The 22,530-nt window shown below is 40.9% G+C and overlaps 1 protein-coding gene across 1 annotated transcript in view; it reads right to left on the reverse strand.

Moving 5' to 3' along the window:
• Positions 1–4,144: 4,144 nt before the first annotated feature.
• KIAA1958 (KIAA1958 ortholog) overlaps positions 4,145–22,530 on the reverse strand; it is a 54,610-nt gene continuing 36,224 nt past the window's right edge. The window contains exon 3 of the mRNA XM_038123643.1: positions 4,145–6,964. Coding sequence (XP_037979571.1) covers positions 5,919–6,964 — 1,046 coding nt within the window. The 3' untranslated portion in view covers positions 4,145–5,918. The remainder of the gene's footprint in view (positions 6,965–22,530) is intronic.

A 22,530-nucleotide genomic window follows, 5' to 3' on the forward strand; every position in this document is an offset into this window, starting at 1 on the left:
TTGTGCACAGCTGCATCCAGATCAGTCCAATGACATCCACATATAATCCCCATGTTTGACTCTTATTGTGGTGTCCTGAGAAGGCCACATGGGAAAGTCAGCACTAACATTAGTGCACACCCCTTTGCACTGTGTAGGCCTGTGCTTTGGCACTCAGCCTCTTAAGTTCAAGGCCAAATTTTGCTCTTGGTAGCACTGAGCAAATCTCCCAAAAGCCAGCAGATAATTCTGAAGGCATCTAATACACCTACAAATGATCTGGAAGGGTCTGAATCTGCATTATCCTTTGGATGGGTTTCTAATGGGATGCAGTAGATGAACCAGGCTAATGACTCTGTGATGCTGCTAGATGAACACCATCCTCTGTCAACCCGATGGGGTCTGCACCTCAATTTTTTAGCAGATTCAGCTCAGTACGTTGGCAGAAAATTATCTGACTTCCCCCCCTTTTTTGCTGTGTTTTCTGCTAGGGAGCTGAGTTGAAATCACTCACTGATGAAGTCTAACATCAAGTCAAAGAAAGGTGAGTGGCAGGAAAAAAATGCAGGAAAAAGAAAGGAGAAAAGCAAGCCCCATTTTGAAGCCCGCTATCCTCATCTTAAGGAAATCACAGCCTCACTGTGGGGCCAAAGCTCAGCTTTTACATCGGAGTATGATGTAGTCAGGAATGCAGCCACACACCTGCAGTACTGTGGCCTCATTGTAGCCACCGCACCCAATCACCATCATACAGCCTGTGCTGGACAGGAGCAGGGCAGTGTTTTGCCAGCTGCCCTTGAGTTTATGGTAAGAGGTGCGCAGTAACAAAAGCCAAGGCTGGAGACCACAGTTCTTCGTTTAGTCAGAGGGATAGGATGGTAAGACTTAGCAGCACTAGCCCGTGGCCACACTGCTGTATCTTAGCACCAGGGAAGGTGCACACCATCGCTGTGAGCTTGCAACTTGATGCCAAAGCAGGTGTGATAACCTCAGTCAAAACTACAAATAACTGAGTTGTCCTCTCTCACCTAAAATAAAGAAATTAGGACACATACTCTCCTACCAGTATTAGACAAAATCACAAGAGCAGATTAAACCCAAAGTCTCCCTCCCAGACAGTTAATAACTTTTCACAGCCTTAATACAAATGGTAATTAGATAAATGGTGGTCACTCAATTCCTTTAACTGTCCACAAATAAAGACTGAATAATAGGTTATATTAAATGCCCTTCAAAACTACTAAATTTATTTTGGTACTATATTACTTGGGTATCATATTCTGTCCATATGTGTTTAACTTCTTCAACAAGTAGTCTGTGTGGGGCTGCCCCACCAGAACTTACCAGGCAATCTGCCATCATCACTGCTGGAGTTACTACAGACAACAAAGCAGAACAAAACTATACCTATAATCACAGAATCAGAATATGGGTAAGGTTGGAAGGAACCACAGTGTGTCATCTGTTTCAAGCTCCCTGTTCAAGCAGGGTCATCCTAAAACACACAGCACAGGATTGTTTCCATATAATTCTTGCGTATCTCCAGTGAGAGTGAGTCTTCTCTGGTAATCTGTTCCTGTGTGTGATTAGAGAGATGCCCCAGTGCCTTAATCATCTTTGTTGGCTTCCACTGGACCTGCTCCAGGAGTTCCATGCACTTCTTGTACTGAGGAGCCCAGAACTGGATGCAGCATTCCAAGTGAGGCCGCACCAGGGCTGAGTAGAGGGGCAGGATCACCTGCCTCAACCTGCTGGCAATGCTCTTCATAATGCAGCCCAGGATGCCACTGGCCTTCTTGGCCACCAGGGCACTGCTGGCTCATGGAGAGCTTGCTGTCCACCAGGACCCCCAGCTCCTTCTCCGCAGAGCTGCTTCCCAGCAGGTCACCCCCTGGCCGTGCTGGTGCCTGGGGTTGTTCCTCCCCAGCTGCAGGACCCTGCACTTGCCTTTGCTGAATTTCAGAAGGTTCCTCTGTGCCCATCTCTCCAGGCTGCTGAGGTCCTCCTGAAGGGCTGCACAGCCCTCTGGGCTATCGGCCACTCCTCCCAGCTTTGTGTTGTCAGTGAAATTGCTGAGGAGACCTCTGCCCCTTCATCCAAGTCACTGGATAAACAAGACTGGGCCCACTACTGGACCCTGGGAGACACCACGAGGGACAGTCCTGCAGCTAGAGCCTGAGCCACTGATTATGACTCTGGGATTTGCTGTTCAGTCAGTTCTCAATCCACTTCCCTGTCCTCTCATTCAGTCCACTCTTCCTGAGTTTGCCTGTTAGAGACAGTGTTGAAAGCCTCACTGAAATTGAGGTAGACAAGATTGCTGCTCTCCTCATCCATCTACGTAATTGTTTAATTGTAAAAGGCAAATCAGGTTGTTCAAGCATGATTTACTTTTAGTGAATCCATGCTGACTATCCTGATCACCTTCTCCTGTGGACAGAAGTGGCCGCCAGAATGAGGCACTTCCACACCTTTCCAGGGATTGGGTTGTGGCTAATCGGCCAGTAATTTCCTGGGCTCCCTTCTTTTCGTTTTGAACACTGGGATAACATTTGCTTTCTTTGAACCGCAGGCACTTCTCCATGATCTCTCAAAGGTGATCATGAGCAGCGTCAGGTATGACATCCACCAAGTCTCTAAGCACCTGCGGATGCATCTCATCAGGGTCCATGGACTTGTGGACGTCTATGTGTTCTCCAACACTTTTCCTTCCTTGACCAAGGGAAAGTCTCCCTTCCAACATTCATTTACCCTGGTCTCCTGGGTTAGAGATCCCTGAGGGCTGGTGTTGCCAGTGAAGACCATTGCAAAGGCAGTGTTCAGTAATTCTGCCTTCTCTACGTCCTCTGTTACCAGGGTTCCTCCTTCATTCAGTAACAGGCCCATATTATCCTTCCTTTTTCTTTTGTTATTGATGTATTTGCAGACATCCTTATTGTTGTTTTTGACATCCTGGCCAGATTTAATTCCAGTTGGGCCCTGGCCTCCCTCAGGATAATATTGAGGCTATCACGATAAGCCCACACACGCCAATGCTTATCCCCTAACCAGACAAGCAAAGGTTGCTCACGTGCCCCGCTAAGTCAAGGGTACCAGAGATGCTGCCTCACAGCTGCTGGACATCAGCACAAACCATCCTAATACTGTGGTAATCAACAATTTAGGCAGCATGTAGAGCCAAAAAGTCATAGGAAATGCCTTTTTTGACCTCTTGGTTCAAAACCCAGGAGTGCCAGTCTTCTTTCTTCTGAGATCTGTGTTGAAGCTGAATTACACTTCAAAGTGCTGCTTGCAGCACAGCACATGTACATCCAGTGACTGGCCTCCTCAGAGCAAAGGGTGGGCTGGGCAGGGGAGGAGAGGTGAGTATCACTCCACAGCAACTTCTAAAAAGAGCTTGAAAGTGTTGATACTCCTCAACAAACAGGGATCTGCTGCTCCACAAAGGCCAGCTGATACTCATCCCCTCACTACAGAACAGGAAAGGAAATGTAAGGAACTATGTCAGATACTGCAGTAGCTGTCACTGGGAAGTGCTGAGATGAGTACCAGTGGGGAGAAAGAGAAATGAGACTTCCATAGAGGTTGGCTCCACAGCTGAGCTCTCACCTGGCACTTTGAAAGAGGTCCTTGGCACGGAATGCTCACACTCCAGCATAAACCTATGCACCGCTGCACGAGTCCTCAGTGGAAAACATAAAAGAAATCCCAGAGCAAGAGTGGTCTTGCAAAACAATTTTTCACTGTATCACACTAAAAGCGCTCCTGTGAAAAGGCAAGGCAGTACAAATAGCAATCAGATGTCTGGCCTCATCTAGAAACTGGGCAGCTGTCTTTCTGGCTTCACCTGAAATCTCTCTGTGCTTTTATCTCCTTCACCAACAAGTCAGATATGCCATGGCACTGAAAGTCACAGACACAGCTTGCAATTACTTCAGCAGAGTCATAATTTGGCTTCAAGCCCCAAAGCCAAGTTACAAAAGGAGGGCTATAGAATATGAACAACTGCTTGTGCCCACCAATCCACTGCCTACCCTGAGAGACAGCGGATGGTAAATGGAAGACTGTAGAACTGGTGGCTACACTAGCATGGAGTGTCAGACATAGGAAATCAGACTTTTTATCAGCCTTGCTACATGTGGAAAAAAAAGAGATCACAGCCAGGTTGTGTCACCTGCATAAAGCTTCCTGGGAGGACAGATATTTATTACAGTGGAAATCTCTGCCCTTAGGCTTTTCAGTGCCATATCTGCTACCTATTTCATCCCCAAAACATACCTTCAGTAAGGCTTAAGTGAGGTGCAGATACTCTGCCACCTCCCTCTCACACAAGAACATTTCATCCTAGGAACACAGAAAAAAAAGGCTATAGGTGCTAGGTGGGTTACTTCTATTTCTATTTGCTACCTTTCTTTTACCTCTTCTTTGGAATTAGTGATGATTAAAGTCATTGCACAGTTGCGGATATAAAGAATTTAAGGATATGCAGGAATGTGAAGAAATACAGACAAACAAGCATAAAGAAACGCAACAATTAAAAATTGCAAAACAAGAAAGCCTCTCCAAAGGCTGTTTGGTCCAATACCCAGCGGAAGTCAGCCAAGGTTGTCTCTTTCATTAACTTCAGCAGGCACTCGATTACCCCAGCAGACTTTTCTAAAGCCTCACCATAGCCCTAGCACATCCTTGTGGAACTTAAACTAAGTTTATTGACTTGAAAAGTACTGTTCCTAATTTTAAGTGTCAAGAATTATAACTGTTCACTGAAATAGTGGATTTGTAAGTGTTTTTCCCATACTTGTAATAGAACAACTACATTACAAAGTAGAACAGTAGAACTTGTTATTTCAAGGCTTTAAGGTCCAAATTCTGCCTTCAGATTCACATGCACATTTTCCATCATCTGCAATGGAAACAGATGATGTGTAGCTAAGTTAAATTTGTATTCCAGCACTGAAAACTATCCAGCTTTTTACCTCTCTGTAGAATTTCTTTTAAAATTTCTGTAGAAATATCATTACACTCTCTATTGTTTTGTGGATTTCAAATGATGGCTTAAGACATAGTTGATGCCATTTTTCTGTACAGCTGGGATAAGATTGCAGATTTTTCTGTACTGTTGGTTTTCCCAGAATACTGAAAGAGCGCTCTATGTCAATAGATTTTCTTTCCATACACACACTGATAAAATACTAACAACCTATGCTTAAAGAGGTAAAATTGTGTGTGACAATGGTTTTGCCATTATACTTTTGTGTATTGTTGAAAACAATACTTTTTATCCTAAGCACCAGCAACATTTTGATTCCAGAAAATCAACATACCCAAAAGTTTAAAATAGCATTTAGCTGACTTCAGGGTTTTTGTAGTGAAAATGAGCCTCAGGAAACATAATAAAAGCAGACAAAAAATGCTGTAAATGGTTTTGTGTTACATTGATGTATTTCTTATTTCTTGGTCTTGCTGATCAAGAATAAGCTAGCAGGTAAGAAGCAGCAGCCAATATTAAGTGTGTCTCCTCCACCGTGGGAGGTCATGTTAAAATACTAAGTTGAAAAAATGTTTTAGAACAGAATTACTACATAAGCCTCCCTGGGGATTTACACTCATTAATGTGTACATGTTAAAAATGGTATTTTCAGTCTTGTGTTGCCTGAGAACCATTTCTATCCTTTTAAAATCTGCATTCGTATTATAACCCATAAGTACCTTTCATTTTTGCATTAACAGTATAAATACTGTAAGTAATACTAAACTATTTCTGTTGACTTATTTGTAGAAAGAAAAATATATTATATGTTTATATATTCTTATAAAGTGAACTAACACTGGAGAGAGGGCTGAGAGGAGGAATAGTGTACAATCACAGCTGATGCATATTATTGAGCACAAATTCAATGCTTGAAACAAAAAGGAAAAGAAAAGTGTTCTGTGTTCTTTCAAGCTGTGTCAGATGACGAGTCATAGGATGCTGACACGATGAAGTTGCCAGTATTGGAGTGGCTTGCCATGGACTGGGCAGCTTGCTGGCTCAAGTTATTGCAGATCAGCACCAGCTGGTTGCTCTGAGCTTCTGAGAGGGTGCTGCAGCTCTGGTAGACACTGAAGTTGGTCTTGCGGCCAGGGATGTTCCCTTTCTCACACATTGTCTTCACCATCTTGGCAAGCTTGTTTTTCCCCAGGGCTTGGCAATTATACCAGTGAAGTGCAGCCAAGTTGACAACGGGTTTGATGGACAGGTAAAAAGGAGCATCCTCATAGCGCATGGCTGGAGGGCGCCGCTGGGCGTACTCCTTGTAGTCCTGCACGGGGCAGGTCTGCGGGGAGTGCTGGGTGGCGTACACCCGCGAGTCTGTCCCGCCTCTCTTGCTCTTGGTATTCACATCCCCATTGTCTGGCCCCATCCACTCCAGGTACTCCAACCCAGTCTCTGTCACCCGCAGCCGGATGTCTCCCCACTTGAGGGTGGACCCATGGAAACCCGTGCAGTGTCCAAATGCCTTAGTGTTGTTCAGCCACACTAGGTTCAGAAGCCCTTCAGGATTGTACCTGCTCAATAAGCCTCTTTTGCGCAGGATAAGCTCATCAGCAAAGGTGAGCTTCATGGATTTGTGCGGCTTGTTTCCTTTGCCTTTACACCTCAGCTCTATCTGCTTTTGCTTTAGAGCTTCCTGGGACCTCTTGAACTCCTTATCCCTTGTAATACTGTATCCATACCTGTGCTCTTTGAGATACCGCTCCAGTCCACACTGATAGTTGGCCAGACTGTTTGGCTCATATTCAGACCCATCCTTTTGTCTGGCGTCCACAAAGAAGGATGCAAGATAGGCATCAAGCTCTTTGCAGGGGATGACATAGATCTCACGGGTCTCAGAGGGGTACTTGGAAATGAGGAATTCTCGGAAATTGCGGAGAGCCGTCTGTGTACTGCGAATGGTCTTCTCATTCTGCTCTCTGCTGAGTTCTGCTGCTCTCTCATCCTGGTCTGGAAGAGGAAAAGAATGGGACAGAAAAGAGAAAGTAGAAGCAGTAAGTTTATGTGATGCACTTTTTCCTCAAACAAATTTCCTCAAACAGGAAAGAACTTAAAATCAAGTTCACAAACAGCACTGGTAAACATCTTTACATACCTGTCACATGACTGAAAAGCCAACTTCAGTTTAACAAATGACATACTAGATGATACAAAACTAAGTGAGTTCCTCAGACACTGGGGCACAGTTTTGTGCATGGAGATTTATGAAAAGCATTGAGATTAAAGGCAATAGGCTTTTTACAACAATGGCAAGGTGGAAGGATTTTCTGTGGATCCCAATGTTGTGTGCAAGGCCCTGACTCAGGAACAAGCCCACTCTGAATTGTTTCATTTGTGAAACCAGAGGTTGTACTGGTTACATTTTCTTTTCCTAGGGCAAAAAAAAAGAGCTAAAGCATCATATTTATGACGGTAATATTTATCTTTAATCAGACACATTTTTAAAGAGTGAAATAAATATAGTCATAATGTGCCGTACAAAGTAAGGCAGCACATCCAAGAGAAATGACAGTTAAAATTACTACAGAGTAATGTACAATTTACAAATGTACAAGAATAAAGAAAATACAGTCAATATGTTCCCATCAGAAAACATGGAAAAAACCAGTGATTACACAGCTTCCCTATGTCATCAAACTGTACCTTGACAGAACAAGTACAATTGTCTTTTCATTTTGCAGAAAGATCAAATTCTAGAAACAATTTCATATTTAACAGGCTATCCTCATAGATCCTTACAATCAATGACATATCAAAACACAATATTCAGATGCTACCACTATACAGCTGTTACTGACAGCTGATTTTCTGGCTGATCATAAGAGAAGCATAAAAAGGAAAAGCTTTATAAGCTATGTGTGTTTTTAAGGACTGTTTTCTTGGCATGTGCAAACTATCTGTTTGAACGAGAATGCAGCTTAAAGCATATATGTGGAACTGTCATTCTGAATGTGATAAATCTTAATGGTTTTAGAAAATTAAAAACAAATGCAAAGCAGGAAAAATTCAATTATTTAAATATTTTCTGGAATTGTATGTGGAACATTTTTGTCTCTCTTCCACTTAACAAGCAGAAGAGGGGAAAAAACTCCAAGCTCTTTTCTATTTGGTCTCATTGCAAAACCCATACATTCTGCCATCCTTTTAGCAGTGCCATAGCAATCCTCACCAGGTGTCTCCCTGTCTCCCACCCAAGATACAGACACAAAGTGATATGAGACCAGGTGAAGTTCCGGTTGCCTCTCGCCAATCAGGTCAAGCTTATGTCAGGCTGTGTAGCACACCCATGGCTTTCCACCAGTGTTCAGACATTTGTTCCTCTCTTCCCTGCAAGCCTATTAGCAGGGGAGAGAGCAGCAGGGAAAGCAAGGCAGTCTATCCTTCCCTACCCCATCTGCAGTGTTCCATGTGGTGCAGAAACACTGGTGCAGAGCTGAGCAGCTTCTCCTTCCACCAATCTACAGAGTGCCTCTCAAGAAAGTTCACCCCATCACCTCCATACCACATCTGCAGACAGATGTTGCACAGGGAATGACCTGCCCCAGGACTTCCCAGCAGGACAGAAACAGGACTGAGCTTATAATCCTCATGACCAGGTCCCGTGTTTTCAGAAAGAGGCATGCTGCATCCACACCACTCACCCATTGAGAGGTGTTTCTCAAATACTCTGCAAAGCACAGAGAAGTGGGCATCTGCAACTGAGGCCTTTGGGGGCTGCTGCAGGCAGGAAAAAATTCTGCCACAAAGGACTGAGGTTTGCTTGAACTGTGCTCCAGGGGAGCAAGAAAGGTCACCTGCCTGATTCAGAAACTCATTTTAATACTGATGTCAGTATCAAAGAGCTCCTCGAAGCCTGCAGTGAAGCCTGCATGCTCTAGGCAATGTACATAATAGACCCTTTTAGTGTGACTACATGCAGGCTGAAAAAAAAGAGACAGCCCTGTTCAAAGCTCCAAAACAAACATTTACTCTGGTATTTTGTTCACTGCACCCACCACTTGTTATAGAACTGTGTAAGTAATCATTGCTTTGACTGACAGCCCACATCCTAAGTTCTATTTCAATATAAACAGCACATATAATAGTTCAGCTTCATAAATGTCATCAATCACTTCTTCTTAGAGGATAGCCTGTCACAACACAGCAGTAACACCCAGTCAGTCATTTAAGTTACAGCATCTTTCCTTAATCTGCAAAGGAAATTGCCCTATCTGCAGCTAACAGTTATAAAACCCATGCTGAATTAAAGATTCTCCCAACAATTACAAAAACAGTATCCCAGAAACACTGCATTCCTGCACATTCCTGTGCTACTTCACAAGGCAGGTGGGAAATGTTAAAAAAGAACAGGTCAGGTTTTCCTGCAGCCACATCAGAAGAGCTACTTCTACTTTGGCTGTGAATCCAGGCTGAAGTAGTAGTAATGGATTATTCTCTTCCTACGAGACCACTCAAATATTGGTGGTGTATCATGTAGTATGGCATAAACGTGGGGAGTTTCCCATGTAACAGTTCCTGGATGTTTGCTTTGTCTCACTTTGCTGATATTGCTGAATAGAGACTGAAGCTCTTTTTTAATGTTCTGTGGAGCTGGTAGAAACTACTGGAAACACTGGTGGGGACCTACATTAGTTCCTTGACTACTGCAAACATAAGCCTATTTGCACTTGAACCTCCACTACTCTAGTGTATCATCAACTCTTCAGTATCCATGGGTTCCAAAACTGGGTAAAAGCACAGAAAAAAAAGCCACCAAGTCCTCCTAGGAAACACCTCTATATCAGAACATCCCCAAGCTGCAAACCGATGTGGGACAGAAGACTGGGGAGGTGTTATATATGCTTTCACCTTTCTTATAGTCTTCTGTATGTCTCTGTTGTTAGGCTTGAGGAATACAAATACTCTTGTGTTATAGTCCAATTTCTCTCAGCTGGTTGGTCAGAACCAATCAAACAAAAATTATTGTCATCATTGATCTATGAAGCCAAGTTACCCTTAGTGTCTTTTCCTTGTCACAATGCAGCCTTTGGAACTAGTAGTGCTGTTACCCCTGTTTTACAGATCACAAGCAGAAGCATAAAAAAATTAATTTGAGATACATTTCCTGAGGTCTTGCCCCCTCAGGTGCATCACTGCACAAAGGACCTGGTTATAGGTCTTGTGTTTCTTATCATATCCCACACCACAGTTTCATTTCCAAGAAAACCAGAGTGTGGCAGAAGAAGACAGTATAACCCATCTTACTAGGGGGTCCACGGTAAACTCACAACTATGAGTTTGAAAAGGTGATGAGTACTTAAGATGTTCTAGTTCAAATGAAGTGAAAGAGATACAGTGACCAGGCAGATATTAAACAGACAACATAGTGGGAGCAGATGTCAAACGCTAGCCCACGACCATCAGATGATCTCTCCCACAGAGGAACAGCTGTTTTCTGATCTTTTCATAATCTGATCTTAACACAGCCAAGACCTAATATTATCAGCAGAGTTATCAAACTCAGGCTTGTTTTAATTTCAGCTCACACACATACACATACTTGGACTCTCTGAAAAGGACACAACCTCTGTAATTACATATGGCGGGAGGAAAGGCACTTGCTTTCATGACAGACAGATACAGATTGTTAATGTTCAGAGAGCATTTGCACATCAGTGGGAGTCACAAAACTGAGTTATTGTTTCAAGAAGTCTTAAACTCTGCATATGGTAAGCAGTGAGATCTCATAGATATACATTAAAAGTAAGGTGGGTTTTCTTGGTGGTAATCACGTCACCAGCTAAGTCTTCTCTGCCAACTTTTTTTGTCCTGCCTAGGAAGATGCCTCTGCAGCTGGCCTGCTTCCACCAATATGCTTTCATTCAAGTGAAAAAGCATAGTGAACCACACACAAAGCACCACATATCTCTATTCCAGAGCGAAGTGCCTTCTCTCCACTCCCCAGCACCTTGTAGGCTGGCTCTTGCCCCTGTTTTGCAGTTACTGAAAAGTATTGATATCCAGCCTTTGGATATCACTACTTTGACCTTTGGGCCGTGGCAATATGCAGCCCATTAAAATAGTTCAAGTAAACCACAGCCTGCTCCTACCTTTTTCTCCTGTCCCCTCCTGTTTCAAGAACGTTATCTGCAAAGGCAGATACCTGTATAGGCAAACAACACTATCAAATCTACAGTCTCAGTGAGCAGGGGTCATGCTGTTGTTTGAGGCAGTTATGGTCAAGTCACAATGGGGAACAGCTGCATGAGCCACTGACAAATGTGCGCCCCTGGAAGCCGGGCTACTGCTGCCCTGTCAGAACCAGCTGAATACCACTGTCATACCACGACATCCCAGAATATTAGTACTTGTTCTGCATGCCAAACTTAGATAGCCGACAGCTGGTTTTCACCATATCACAAGAATAAACCAGTGAATACTATTCTCATGTCTTGCTGCCAAAAATGAGGGTGAGGGTAAGGGCAGAAGGTGTCCACAGCAGTATTGCCTCTAAACATTTGGAGAAACATCCTGAGATTAAGTAGAATAAATTGCTTCTGTATTTTTTCTTGAATTTCTGCCCTACCCCTCTGATGTTGTTACTAAATTCTGTTTAACAGTTAAAGTTCCCTGTTCCCACAATATTAAGTTAAACTCAATTTTAACATTTAAAATGTTAAACTCTATTTTAATTTTCAGAAAATGCTTTCATTGGCATGTAAAATCTGTTCTATTAGAGAACTAACTAATAGCCACTTAGGAAAGACACTATGTTTTTGGAAAAAAAAAATTATACTTCTATTCAGTTAACCTGCTCCAAGGAAATTATCTGTAAAATGTTTTATGATTTTAAAATTATAAAGTTTTAGATTATATCAAAGGAAAAAGGACATAGACTGCAAACAAATGAGTATGGGAATATTTATTCATTGGTATCTCCATGAAGTAAAGTCACTAAAATAGACTTCAGTCCCCTGTACATTTTTTGCAAAGCATAGAATGGCCTGATAATGAATGCTCACTCAGACACTACAGCTGATTTCCAGTTTGTGCTCTCTTTCACTACTTTCTCACAACAGCTTCAAAAGATTTGAGACGCAGTTTGACCGCTGGCAAAGCCAACAACAAAAGATAGATCAATATCAAGGGACTTCTGCACAATCCTTAGATGTCAGAAAACCTGTGGCTATGGCAAGGGATTAAGAAGTTATGTTCTCCTATGGCTGACCATCTCACCAGTTTGTTGGTTTTTTTTTTTTTTTTTTTGCAGTGGATAAGAGCAATTGCTAATGAACAGTTCAAAACAGCAGCACCCTGGGAACTCAAATTTTCACAAGGCGACCTTCCTTCTCCACCTGATGCATGTGAAATCTGAGCCATTCCAGCACAAAGGTTCTAAAAATGAATTTTCTAAATAAAAAGTGTTCATTGGTTCACTTCATCTATTCAGCTATGTTCCTATCACTTCACTTAATCGGTCTGGTTTTGGGTTTCATCATGGTAGTGGAAAGGAGAAGTGCAGAAGTGCTGCATTCCAGTTTTACCTTGGATTTCCCTTCTTCCATTGAACAATTTCATCAGCACTTCTGTGGTATGAGGCCATAGAGTTTCCTATCTCCTTTTGAAGCTGTTCAGAGATGTACTGGCATGAACTGCTGCAATGCAAAATGGGATGTATTTCCTCTGTACCCACAGTGGGATATTTACATAGATTCAACCTCCATTTGACAGGAAGAAGCACACCAACTCCATCTCTCCCAGGCTTGCCCAACACTGCAACAATGCATAGCAGGATGCTACAGCTTGGACACAACATGGAGAACAGCAGAAACAGAAAATATTTTGAGAAACCCATATATCTGGTACTTATGTGATGTACAGGCAAAATATACTCAGCTGGCAGCTAGAGTGGAATCTGCTATTTTATCTAGCCCATTCCAAGTCAGTCACCCGGCCTGTAACTAACCCTGCAATCATCTCCAAGTCTACCTGCCATGCCTCATCCCACTCTTATTTCCATAGCTACTATCTTTACAGGAGATATATAAAAATAAATTATTTAGACCTTTATATAATTGACATATAGGGACTCAACTCTTCATAGAGGTCATATGGAGGAGGATATAAAAGTCACACTTAGTATTTTCAATACTACAAACCCACAGAATAATGAGGTTGAAAGAGACCTCTAAGATCATCAAGTCCAACCTATGCCCTAACATCTCAACTAGACTATAGCACCAAGTGCCATGTCCAGTCTTTTTTTAAACATATCCAGAGGTGGTGATTCTACCAAAACCATTAGAAAACTTTTTTAAAAATGTGAAACTCCATTCCTTTCAAAATAACTGACTAAACCTCCTTCAACAATATTCAGCTCTATGATGTAACTTCTACTCTTTCAGAACTCAGGTTTAACACATCAGGTAGTTTGGTGAAGTTGGAATGCTGCTGGAGTTGGTAAGTGGAAAAATATTACCTATAATGTGAAGCTACTGTCAGCTGTATGTTGAGCATGCATCTTTGTATTCAGCCATATCATATTCTAATAATTTCCAAATAGTTAATGGCTAACACCATTAGAAAACTCCAGGTACTGGTTTCAGTTAAAAAATAAAGAGACACTTTTTGACAATTATTTTCTTCCAATTAAATATTTAACTCTGGAAAACACGTGTTTTTTGTTTTTTTGTTTTTTTTTTTACCCAGGACCTTTTAGCAACATAAAAAAAAAAAGTTGCTCCTTCAAAGTATTTTGGTTATTTAATGCTTTGTACCAGAAGCAATTAAAGGAATGATGGTAATGCTCTACAATACCCTGAGAACTGGAAGTTGGATAATGCACAGCAGAAGGGATGCATTCATTTTCAAAGAGGACCTTGCTCAGCATGACTCTGGAAAGTGTTGCATACATATACTCAGCAGAGTATCAGTTTTTTTCCCAAGTAAGTTTCCAATTCCACAAAGCATATTTTAAGTGTGTTCTGGATTGGTGTCCCTATACTTAAGTATCTGGTCACGTAGAAATCAACTGGATTAAGTCATTATCTGTACAGAAGGTGGAACTGAATAACATTTATATGTATACAGTGACTTGATCCAAAAGCTGAAAAGAGGGAATAAAACAAGAAGAAAAAAACAAAAATGAGGAGAGTAAACCAGTAAAGATCTGAAACACACTTCCTTTATTGAATTAAGTTTATAGTTTGAAAATTATACCGTTCTCATGGCAAAAGATCCATTTCTGGCATAACAAAACCAAGAGTCAACATTTTTGTTAAGTCTTCCATCTTTCCACGCTCCTACAGAAAAAGCCAGATTTATAGATGTGTAAGCAGATCTCAGAAGCAGTGATTGCTAAGCCAGAAATTTAACTACTGGGCTGGTTGGCACAAAATCACAGGTATAAATTTATACAGCATTCTGTAATATCTGGCATACTGGAATTTTGTGCCTCTCTGCAGTTGAGAGCCCTGTGGAAGAAGAATGAGAAACAGGGCCCTTTCAGTTCAGTTTTCTCTAAGAAGAATTTTAATGTAAAACATGCAAAACATGCCACCTCATTTCACCAGAGGCTTAGCATGTTCTCAGCTATAGTGTACCAACAGTTTTAATGTCATCATATTTAAGAAAAACCTTTAAGCATAGCTGAGAAAGCAATGCAAGAAGTCTCGAAGGAATGAGCCAGGGCTATGGAGTTTGCCTACTTTTGGTTCACTCTAGACAGCAACTGAGAAGCAGAACTGGGAAATGTGGGAGAGAAATAAAGATGAGGGGGAGAGAAGAGAGAGTAAGAACAAAGGATATGAAAAAAACATAACACCAAAGAGAGAGATTAAAACCAGATGAGAATCCTCATCATCTGAAATCTAATTTATATCAGTGTTTCAAAATGAGTCAGTCTAACTAGGGCAGCAAGCAGAGAAACAAAGAAAAGGAGAATGTAATAAATATTTTATTACATTAATCATAATAAGCTACACTTTAAGTCTTGGCCAAAGCATATTCTTAAATCAAGCTGAGAATGTGAGCAGTTTCAGACTTAAGAGCATCAGGCCCACATGACTGTAATTAACATAATAAATCATACTGTGAAACTCTCTACGCAGGCTGACAGCACTTGGTTGATATATTGCTTATTAAAGACTGCAGACATTTTTCCTCTATTTTATTAAAGTGCCATTGGTAGTGAATAAAATGTACCCCTTTCTATTCTGTCTGAACTATCTACTAGTTCAGCCAGAGGAAGAGGAAATGTGTTGGCAGGTAATCCAGACTGCAGCACACACACCCCAAAGAACTGCATTTCAATATTTTTTCTCTTGCCATCTTTAACTTAGTAAAGTACCCCAACTGCCTTGTTAGAGAACTTGATGTATCATTTCTGAAATTCTCTGTTGGTGATTTTGCCCAGCCAGACCAATTTGTTTTTATCTTTCACTGTACATTGTCCAGGAGGAGTGAAGCAAGCTACAAAGGGCATAAATTCTAGGAAGAGCTCACAATTTACAAACCTGCATAAGGAATTTCCATGCACACTTTGAACGCACATATTTCTTTTGTCTTCACTGGCTCAGAAAGCAGTATTTGAGGAGCAGCTCTTCACACAGTTCTCCGGAGAGAATTAAATTTAACACTTCAAGTGAAACAGCTTCTAAGGTATATTTTTAGCCTGCTTTTCTGTTTTGTGCTGAATTCTCTCCTCCTCACACTCTAGAAAAAAATGACAACTGAGCTTTATTTTAACCTTTACAAACACAACTCTCATCACATTAAAGGGATGGAAGTTTAGAATGCAAAGGTCCTACAAGACTGGGGAAGACTCAAAGCTAGGCAGAGGACAGAGGCTTGAATACCTCCTAGCTTTCGGAAGGAGGACAGCCCTCAAACATTAGATACTGTGATAGGCAACTGCTCACACACCCTGGAGATCACTTTATTCCAGACTAGCCATGGCATGCCCAGGCATTTGCCTAGACAAAGGCTCCCAGGAGATGCAGGAGCAGCTGGAAATTTTGCACAGTGAGGAGACAAACGTTCAAGAGAAGCACATTCATCAAAAGCCGGACTGTTGTTCATGGCACATTTCATTTCTTTCTGTCCTTGAATATGTGTTTAAACCTAATTTATCACAGTTTGACTGAGTAAATATTTAGTCACATTTTGCAGCTCTACTTAAGTAAAGTCTCCTTAAGTAAAATGAGGAGTTTCAGATGTTTTCTAGTTATGTACACACTCAGGAGAGTATACACAAATTACACACCTCTCTGCTGCTCAGAATATTGTTATTGTTTCTCTTCTGTATTTACACTGTCAAAATTTTCCAGTCAGGATTGTTATTTCCATAAAAATAATTTGTTCTTCTATATAGGATATGAACAATCAGTTCCCCTGCTACTGAATGAGTTCATACCAAAACTGACACAAACCAATTATTACAAGAGGTGACGTGGACATAGTTTAATGGATATAATTGTGGATGTGTTATACACATACATGGTATTTTAATATACACCAGCACAATAAACAGTCTGATGTATTTAACAATTCTGTAAGTGAATGGTAATGGGACAAGTTATTGTCAAACTGTTAAGTTTTCTGAGGACTACCTTAAATGGGGGGGGGAGGGAAACAGAGGCATAAAGCTAATTCTTTATATAGAGAGGAAAAATAAAATGTAAATCTGTTGGCAAAATAACAAAATGTCTGTCAGCATATAGGCATGAATACTGTCCTGTAGTGCTAGAATAGTGCTCTTGTTTGTTATTTTGTGTCCTTGGATTTCTAGTCATAAGAGAAATGAAGTCCCAAACAAATGGCAACACTCCATCTGCCAAGAGCAAAGGACAGAAAGAAACTCCATAATCTGGCATGTCAACATGACTGAAGGACAGAGCCCATAACAATCGGGAAGGGCTCCAAGTTGTGGACAAAATGAAATTGCTCCCATACAAAAACATCAGTGCTTCTCTGTCTCATTCATACTGCTATGCTTGACCAGTCACTGTCAGAAAGCAGAAATTCGGCACATACCCAGTGAAAAGAGAAATGAGTATAAACATAAAATCAAAACAAGACGATCAAGGATCAGAGATGAACATCCTTATTTTTCATAGGCTTGATCTTTGGGTACAGGTTTTCTGATTGAAATAATGCAGCACATTAAGCTGTTGCACTGAGGTGAATGTGACCTGGGGTAGAATCGCTCAGAATACATTTTTCCTTCTCTGAACAAAACAGAAAATCAGCGTTTTTCTTTCATTTTTTCTTTCCCAAGTACACAGCAGAAAGCAATTGATTAAATATTATCATTCCATTGTTGTATGCTTTCAAGTGATGTTTTCACCAGGAAGACCTATGAAGTTAATGAAAAGCTGCAACAGAGCACAGTATCACCGTGATAGTCACTCTCAGTTTAATCAACAGGAACACATGCAGAATTTCTCTGCATGTATGTGCATTTACTGTTCAGTTAGAGTTAAAGGGATTAACAGGTATATATTAGAAGTAAGATGCACCCAATGCAATTAATGATCAATGTATAATTAAGCAAACTTTTAATAACACAAAGTTTTAATCAGTAGGGTTCTCAGCAGCCCTTTTCAAAAGACATGTATACAGGAAGTCCCACCCCCACTCCCACCATGGGCAGGATTCAGTGGGAACCATGACCTGGGAACTGCTGAGTCTAAAATAATATTTGTGTGATCAGCAGCATCCTTACATTTTTAAAGGGCAGCATTTTTGGACTCCAGACAAAAGTAGACTTATTTGGGAAATGAAAACACAGCTCTGCCACACAGTTCCACAGAGGCCACCAGGCACATTCAAGCTGTTCAAAACAACCAGTGCTGAGAACAGATTTTCTGTGACCATTCCGTGGAGTGTCCCAGCAACAAGTCATCAAGGAAAGCAGCCATTCCACTTTCTCTCTCTTGAGGCTTTGATTTAATAACCTGTTTCAACACTTCCTGGAATGGGCATATGCTTCATTTAAGCATACTTTATCAAAGAAAGATAGATTTCCTCATGTTTGACTGTTTCCAGGATCTAAATATTTTAGCAAGCACTGCTCTGTGCTCTTCCAGCCATGATAAAATACCTAAAATATCATCATGCTTCTGTTTTCTTTTCTGGAAAAATTCAAACAAGGATTTCTGTATTCCAAATTTTTCTCTCACTTAGAGAGATAGAAAATACACTCAGGTATTTTTACTGATCTGTTTCATGCTCAGGCAGATTCTAGGTTCACTGCAAGCACAAAAAAAAGAGATGACATGATAGAAGAAGACTCACTAAGAGGGATATAATTCAGGTATGAAGAAAATGGGAGAAATGAGTAGTCACTGCATGCTGGCTTCACAGAACAGCTTATGCAAAAAATGCCATATTCCTGTCACTGAGACAGGTGAAAACAGCTCTCCCCAAGGTCTACCACTATGAAAACCTTCAATCTTGAGTACAAATGTGAAGTAGTCCTTCTGTAGGTATAGAATCATTGAATCATAGAATCATTAAAGTTGGAAAAGCCCTTTAAGATATCAAGACCAACCACCCACCTAGTACAATCACCATGTTCACCACTAAACCATGTCCTCAAGTACCATATCAACACTGTTTTTTAATAGTTTCACAGGGATGATGATTCTACCACTTCCCTGGGTAGCCTGTTCCAATGCTTTACAGCCCCTTAGATTATGAAATTTTCCCTAATATTCAACCATAACCTCCCCTTGTGCAGCTTGAGGCCATTTCCTCTCATCCGGTCACTTGTCCAGGAGAAGAAACCACCACCTACCTGGCTGCCCAGGCTAAACAACCCCAGTTCCTTCAGCTGCTCCTCATCAGACTTGTGCACCGGATCCTTTCCCAGATTTGTTGCTCTTCTCTGGACATGTTCCAGCACCTCAATGTCTTTCTTGGAGTGCGGAGCCCAAAACTGACTACAGGATTTGAGGTGTGGTCTCACCACTACCCAAAATAGAGGAATGATCACTTTCTAGGCCCTGTTTAGCCAGCCTCACACAAAGCGGAAAATCACTCTCAGAAGGTGTCCTGATCTAAACCATAAAGACCTGTGTTCCCTTCTTCTGCCAGCATCCCATCTGAAGTGCAAAAGTAAAGTGACTGTCTGAAGCCTTTCCAGGGCCAGCATCTCTCTTGGCTCCTGTGTTGCACCTCCTCTGCAAATCCAAATCTGACCCTTGTTTCTTTTTTCTTAAAGACAAACAAATCACAACCTGAAAAGAGCTCCAAAATGAAACAATTGCAAAGATCACACAAAGGAACTGATCTCTGATCAAAAGCACCATGTTAAATAATCTATTTCCTAAAATTAAAGTGATGTTCAGAACAGATGTGTCCAATTTTTTTTTTGGATCCTTCCTGTACGTTTTCAGGACAGCTGAAACCAGCAGAGGTATTATTTTCTCCTTTTATATAACAGTATCAAAAAACAAAGCACTTCACGCTAAACACTTGCCTATTAAAGACACCCTAGAGAAAGGGAGAACATAGCATCTCAATTCTGTTGGTTTGCAAAAATGATTGTTTTCTACTTTTTGTTGTGCATTCTATTTTTTGTATTTCTGAGTTTCAAGTTAGGGTAATGGGGGACAGGGTATATTCCTAGGTGTGAAATGAATTGTGATGCTCCAGAACACAACCATTCATAGAAATGGACAGTTTGTTTTCTGTTATCACACATCATCTTCCTTAATACTATTCGTGCTATGGAACTTAGAATGAAAAATATTTATTTAAATGAAGAGTCAATAATTCTCAGTGATGCAGTTCATCAGTGCAGAACTCCAGTGAATATTCTCAACTGTTTATCAGCTGAACTTGGCATGCTTTACAAAATTAATCCTTAAAAACTGCTAGGGCCTGGCTGCAATGGTCCTTTTCTTTCCCTCCTAGCTGCAGGCAAATAACTTTCACAGACTGCATGGAAACAATCATTCTTTCACCTTCCTCCATTACACAGGATCAACAGGCCAATGCACCTTTTATTGCAGGAATTCAACTGAAAGCCCATCCCTAAACATCTCCCACATGAATCCACTTTCAGTATGAATACTCATTAACTTCCTCCAAGAAGTGTTTGTATCTGTATCTATGTCTCCAGTAAGATTGCTGCCAGGAGATGTCTCTTTGTGCTGCAGGTAGTTCTACTCAGAGGAGGTCCATGTTGAAAAGAGGAAACAAACTCTGACATCAAGGAAAGCAACATCCTAATCTTTTACATGCATAGCTTTGTGATAAACACTTAGTATTTAGGATAACCTCTATGTGACAAAGTCCATTGCTGATTATACAAAAAGGCTGGCATGAGCTTTCTGTGACTAAAAGGAATTTTCACTAAAGAAAATACATGTGAAGTCTTGAAAGGTAATTGATACATTTCTTAAGCACAGTGAAAATCTAAAGATATTGTAATAATTGATGAATTTTCATTTCAGTGTTCTCCTGCAAACAGAACAGCTGTAGGAACAGCTGCATAAACAATTCTCGTGTTAGAGTTGTTAGTACTACGGGTTCATTTCTTTTTAAAAAGTTTGTTTGTCATGCTGCCCACCCAGATAATAAAAGCAAGTACAGAACTACTCTGCCAAGGCTAAGCTTGTCCTCTTTATGCTACTGTCCTGCTTTTAAACAGAACTCCCTTGTAATATTATAATGGTAAGTAATCATTACCTAGACTTCTAGAATAAAGATGTCTGGCTAGACTTCTAGAATACAACCCCCAAAACATTAGATTATAATTTAACAGCATTTAGATGAAGATAATTGAAGGCAGGAGTGGGCTTGCAAATCACTGCTGAAACATCAGGTGATTAATCATGTCAATAACTTCCTTTTTCTGATACTTAAAACTATAATGATGTAATTTTAGTCTTCTAAATAAGCCAGGCCATTGCAACTTAAAAAAAAACAACCCCACAACTATATATTTTGTATCTCAGCACTTACTATTTTTAGTCTATCAACTAGAGCAGCAATAGAGATCAATTATGGGCCTAAAGAGTCACCAGTGGACTCTGAACTCTTCAGTACAACACAAAGAGAAGAGACTATCTCACCCCTACATATATTTAAGTGCTCACTGGATCACATTCAGCAACACATGTCCCTGCAGATAGGCTTCAAGCAGTCACTTCAGCCAAAACTCAATCTTTGTATGTAAACCACAAATACTGAGATCAGCAGTTATTTAAATGTGTTCTTGGAAGAACATTATTTAAATAAGAGTTTTGTAAATTTCTTTTGATGTGATTATTTTTCTTGCGATACTTGGCAGGGTTCCACTGGGCTTGAAATAATTACAACAAGGATTAATTCTGCCTTTCTGTATGCTTTATATACACCCCTAAAAAAGGTGTTATTTTTTCTTGTTTGCACTTCTTTGGAATGTGCAAGGCTGACACTTTTTCTAATAGATAAACAGTGATTTAGAAGTTAGAGCTAAATCTAGTCAAAACTGGCAGTTCATAAGGTGTGAAGAGACTCCTTTCACCTCGAAGTTTTGTAACATTTTGATGCTCATCCAACAGCTCCCAATCCACAAATCTTATATGAGGATCTTGATTCTCATTTAGTTTAAACTCACATCACTGCAGACATTGCAGACAGAAAGAAGAGGGGAAAGGGAGAGATCCTACTTCTTCTGATTACAGAGAAATACTTAAAATATTCCACTAAGAGTTCTACATCAATATCCAACAAGTCCCAGATGCGCGCCGTTTTACAATGGTCCCTGTTCAGGCAGAGACTTATATAAACACCTGTAACCTACAGGAATGTCCATACTGAGAGCAGAAGAAGAGTCAACCCACGGTAGGTCCCAATTGTGAAAGGCTGCAATCCTGCTTACACCTTCCCATGACTGGAGTACAGGAACAGAACTACATCTTTGCCCGAGTTACCAGGCTAAGCCGACTCACTGGCACTGATCTGGACTGACACACCACTTACAGAAAATTAAAGAACTGAGAGGATCTCAGAGCAGAGACATCAGGGGCAGGAAGGCTAAGCACTGCCCTCAGAGCACAGGCCAGCATGCACCACGGCACATATTCAAACACAGGTACTTTTGATAACCACAATGCCAGGACAGTAAGCAGCACTCTGACTATGGGAGGAGAGGCGCTTGTGGACACTCTTTCCCTTCCAAACTCTGAAAATGCCTGTACACATAAAACAAGCAGTCAGGCAATTCAGTGATGGATGTACATGAAAGCATTGTGATGGTACACACAGAATGTAATGCTACATCTCTGACAGAAGCAAGAACCCCAGTACATACTTTAGATGATTTTTTATTTTGCCTCTCTGCTTACTACTCTGCATTCAGCATAGTTTTTTCATAAGGGTTGGATATCTTTTTTTTATCATGGGACTTTTTGTTCCTTTATTTATAGTGATGCACTAATGTTGAATCAGAAATATCCTGCTGCACTTAACACACCTGTCTTGTTAATACAAAACACATCTTCAGCCTCAGTTTTCAAGTGGAAATTCAGTATTCTTCACAAATT

This window comes from Motacilla alba, chromosome Z, assembly GCF_015832195.1.
Source record: "Motacilla alba alba isolate MOTALB_02 chromosome Z, Motacilla_alba_V1.0_pri, whole genome shotgun sequence".
Classification (NCBI taxonomy): domain Eukaryota; kingdom Metazoa; phylum Chordata; class Aves; order Passeriformes; family Motacillidae; genus Motacilla; species Motacilla alba.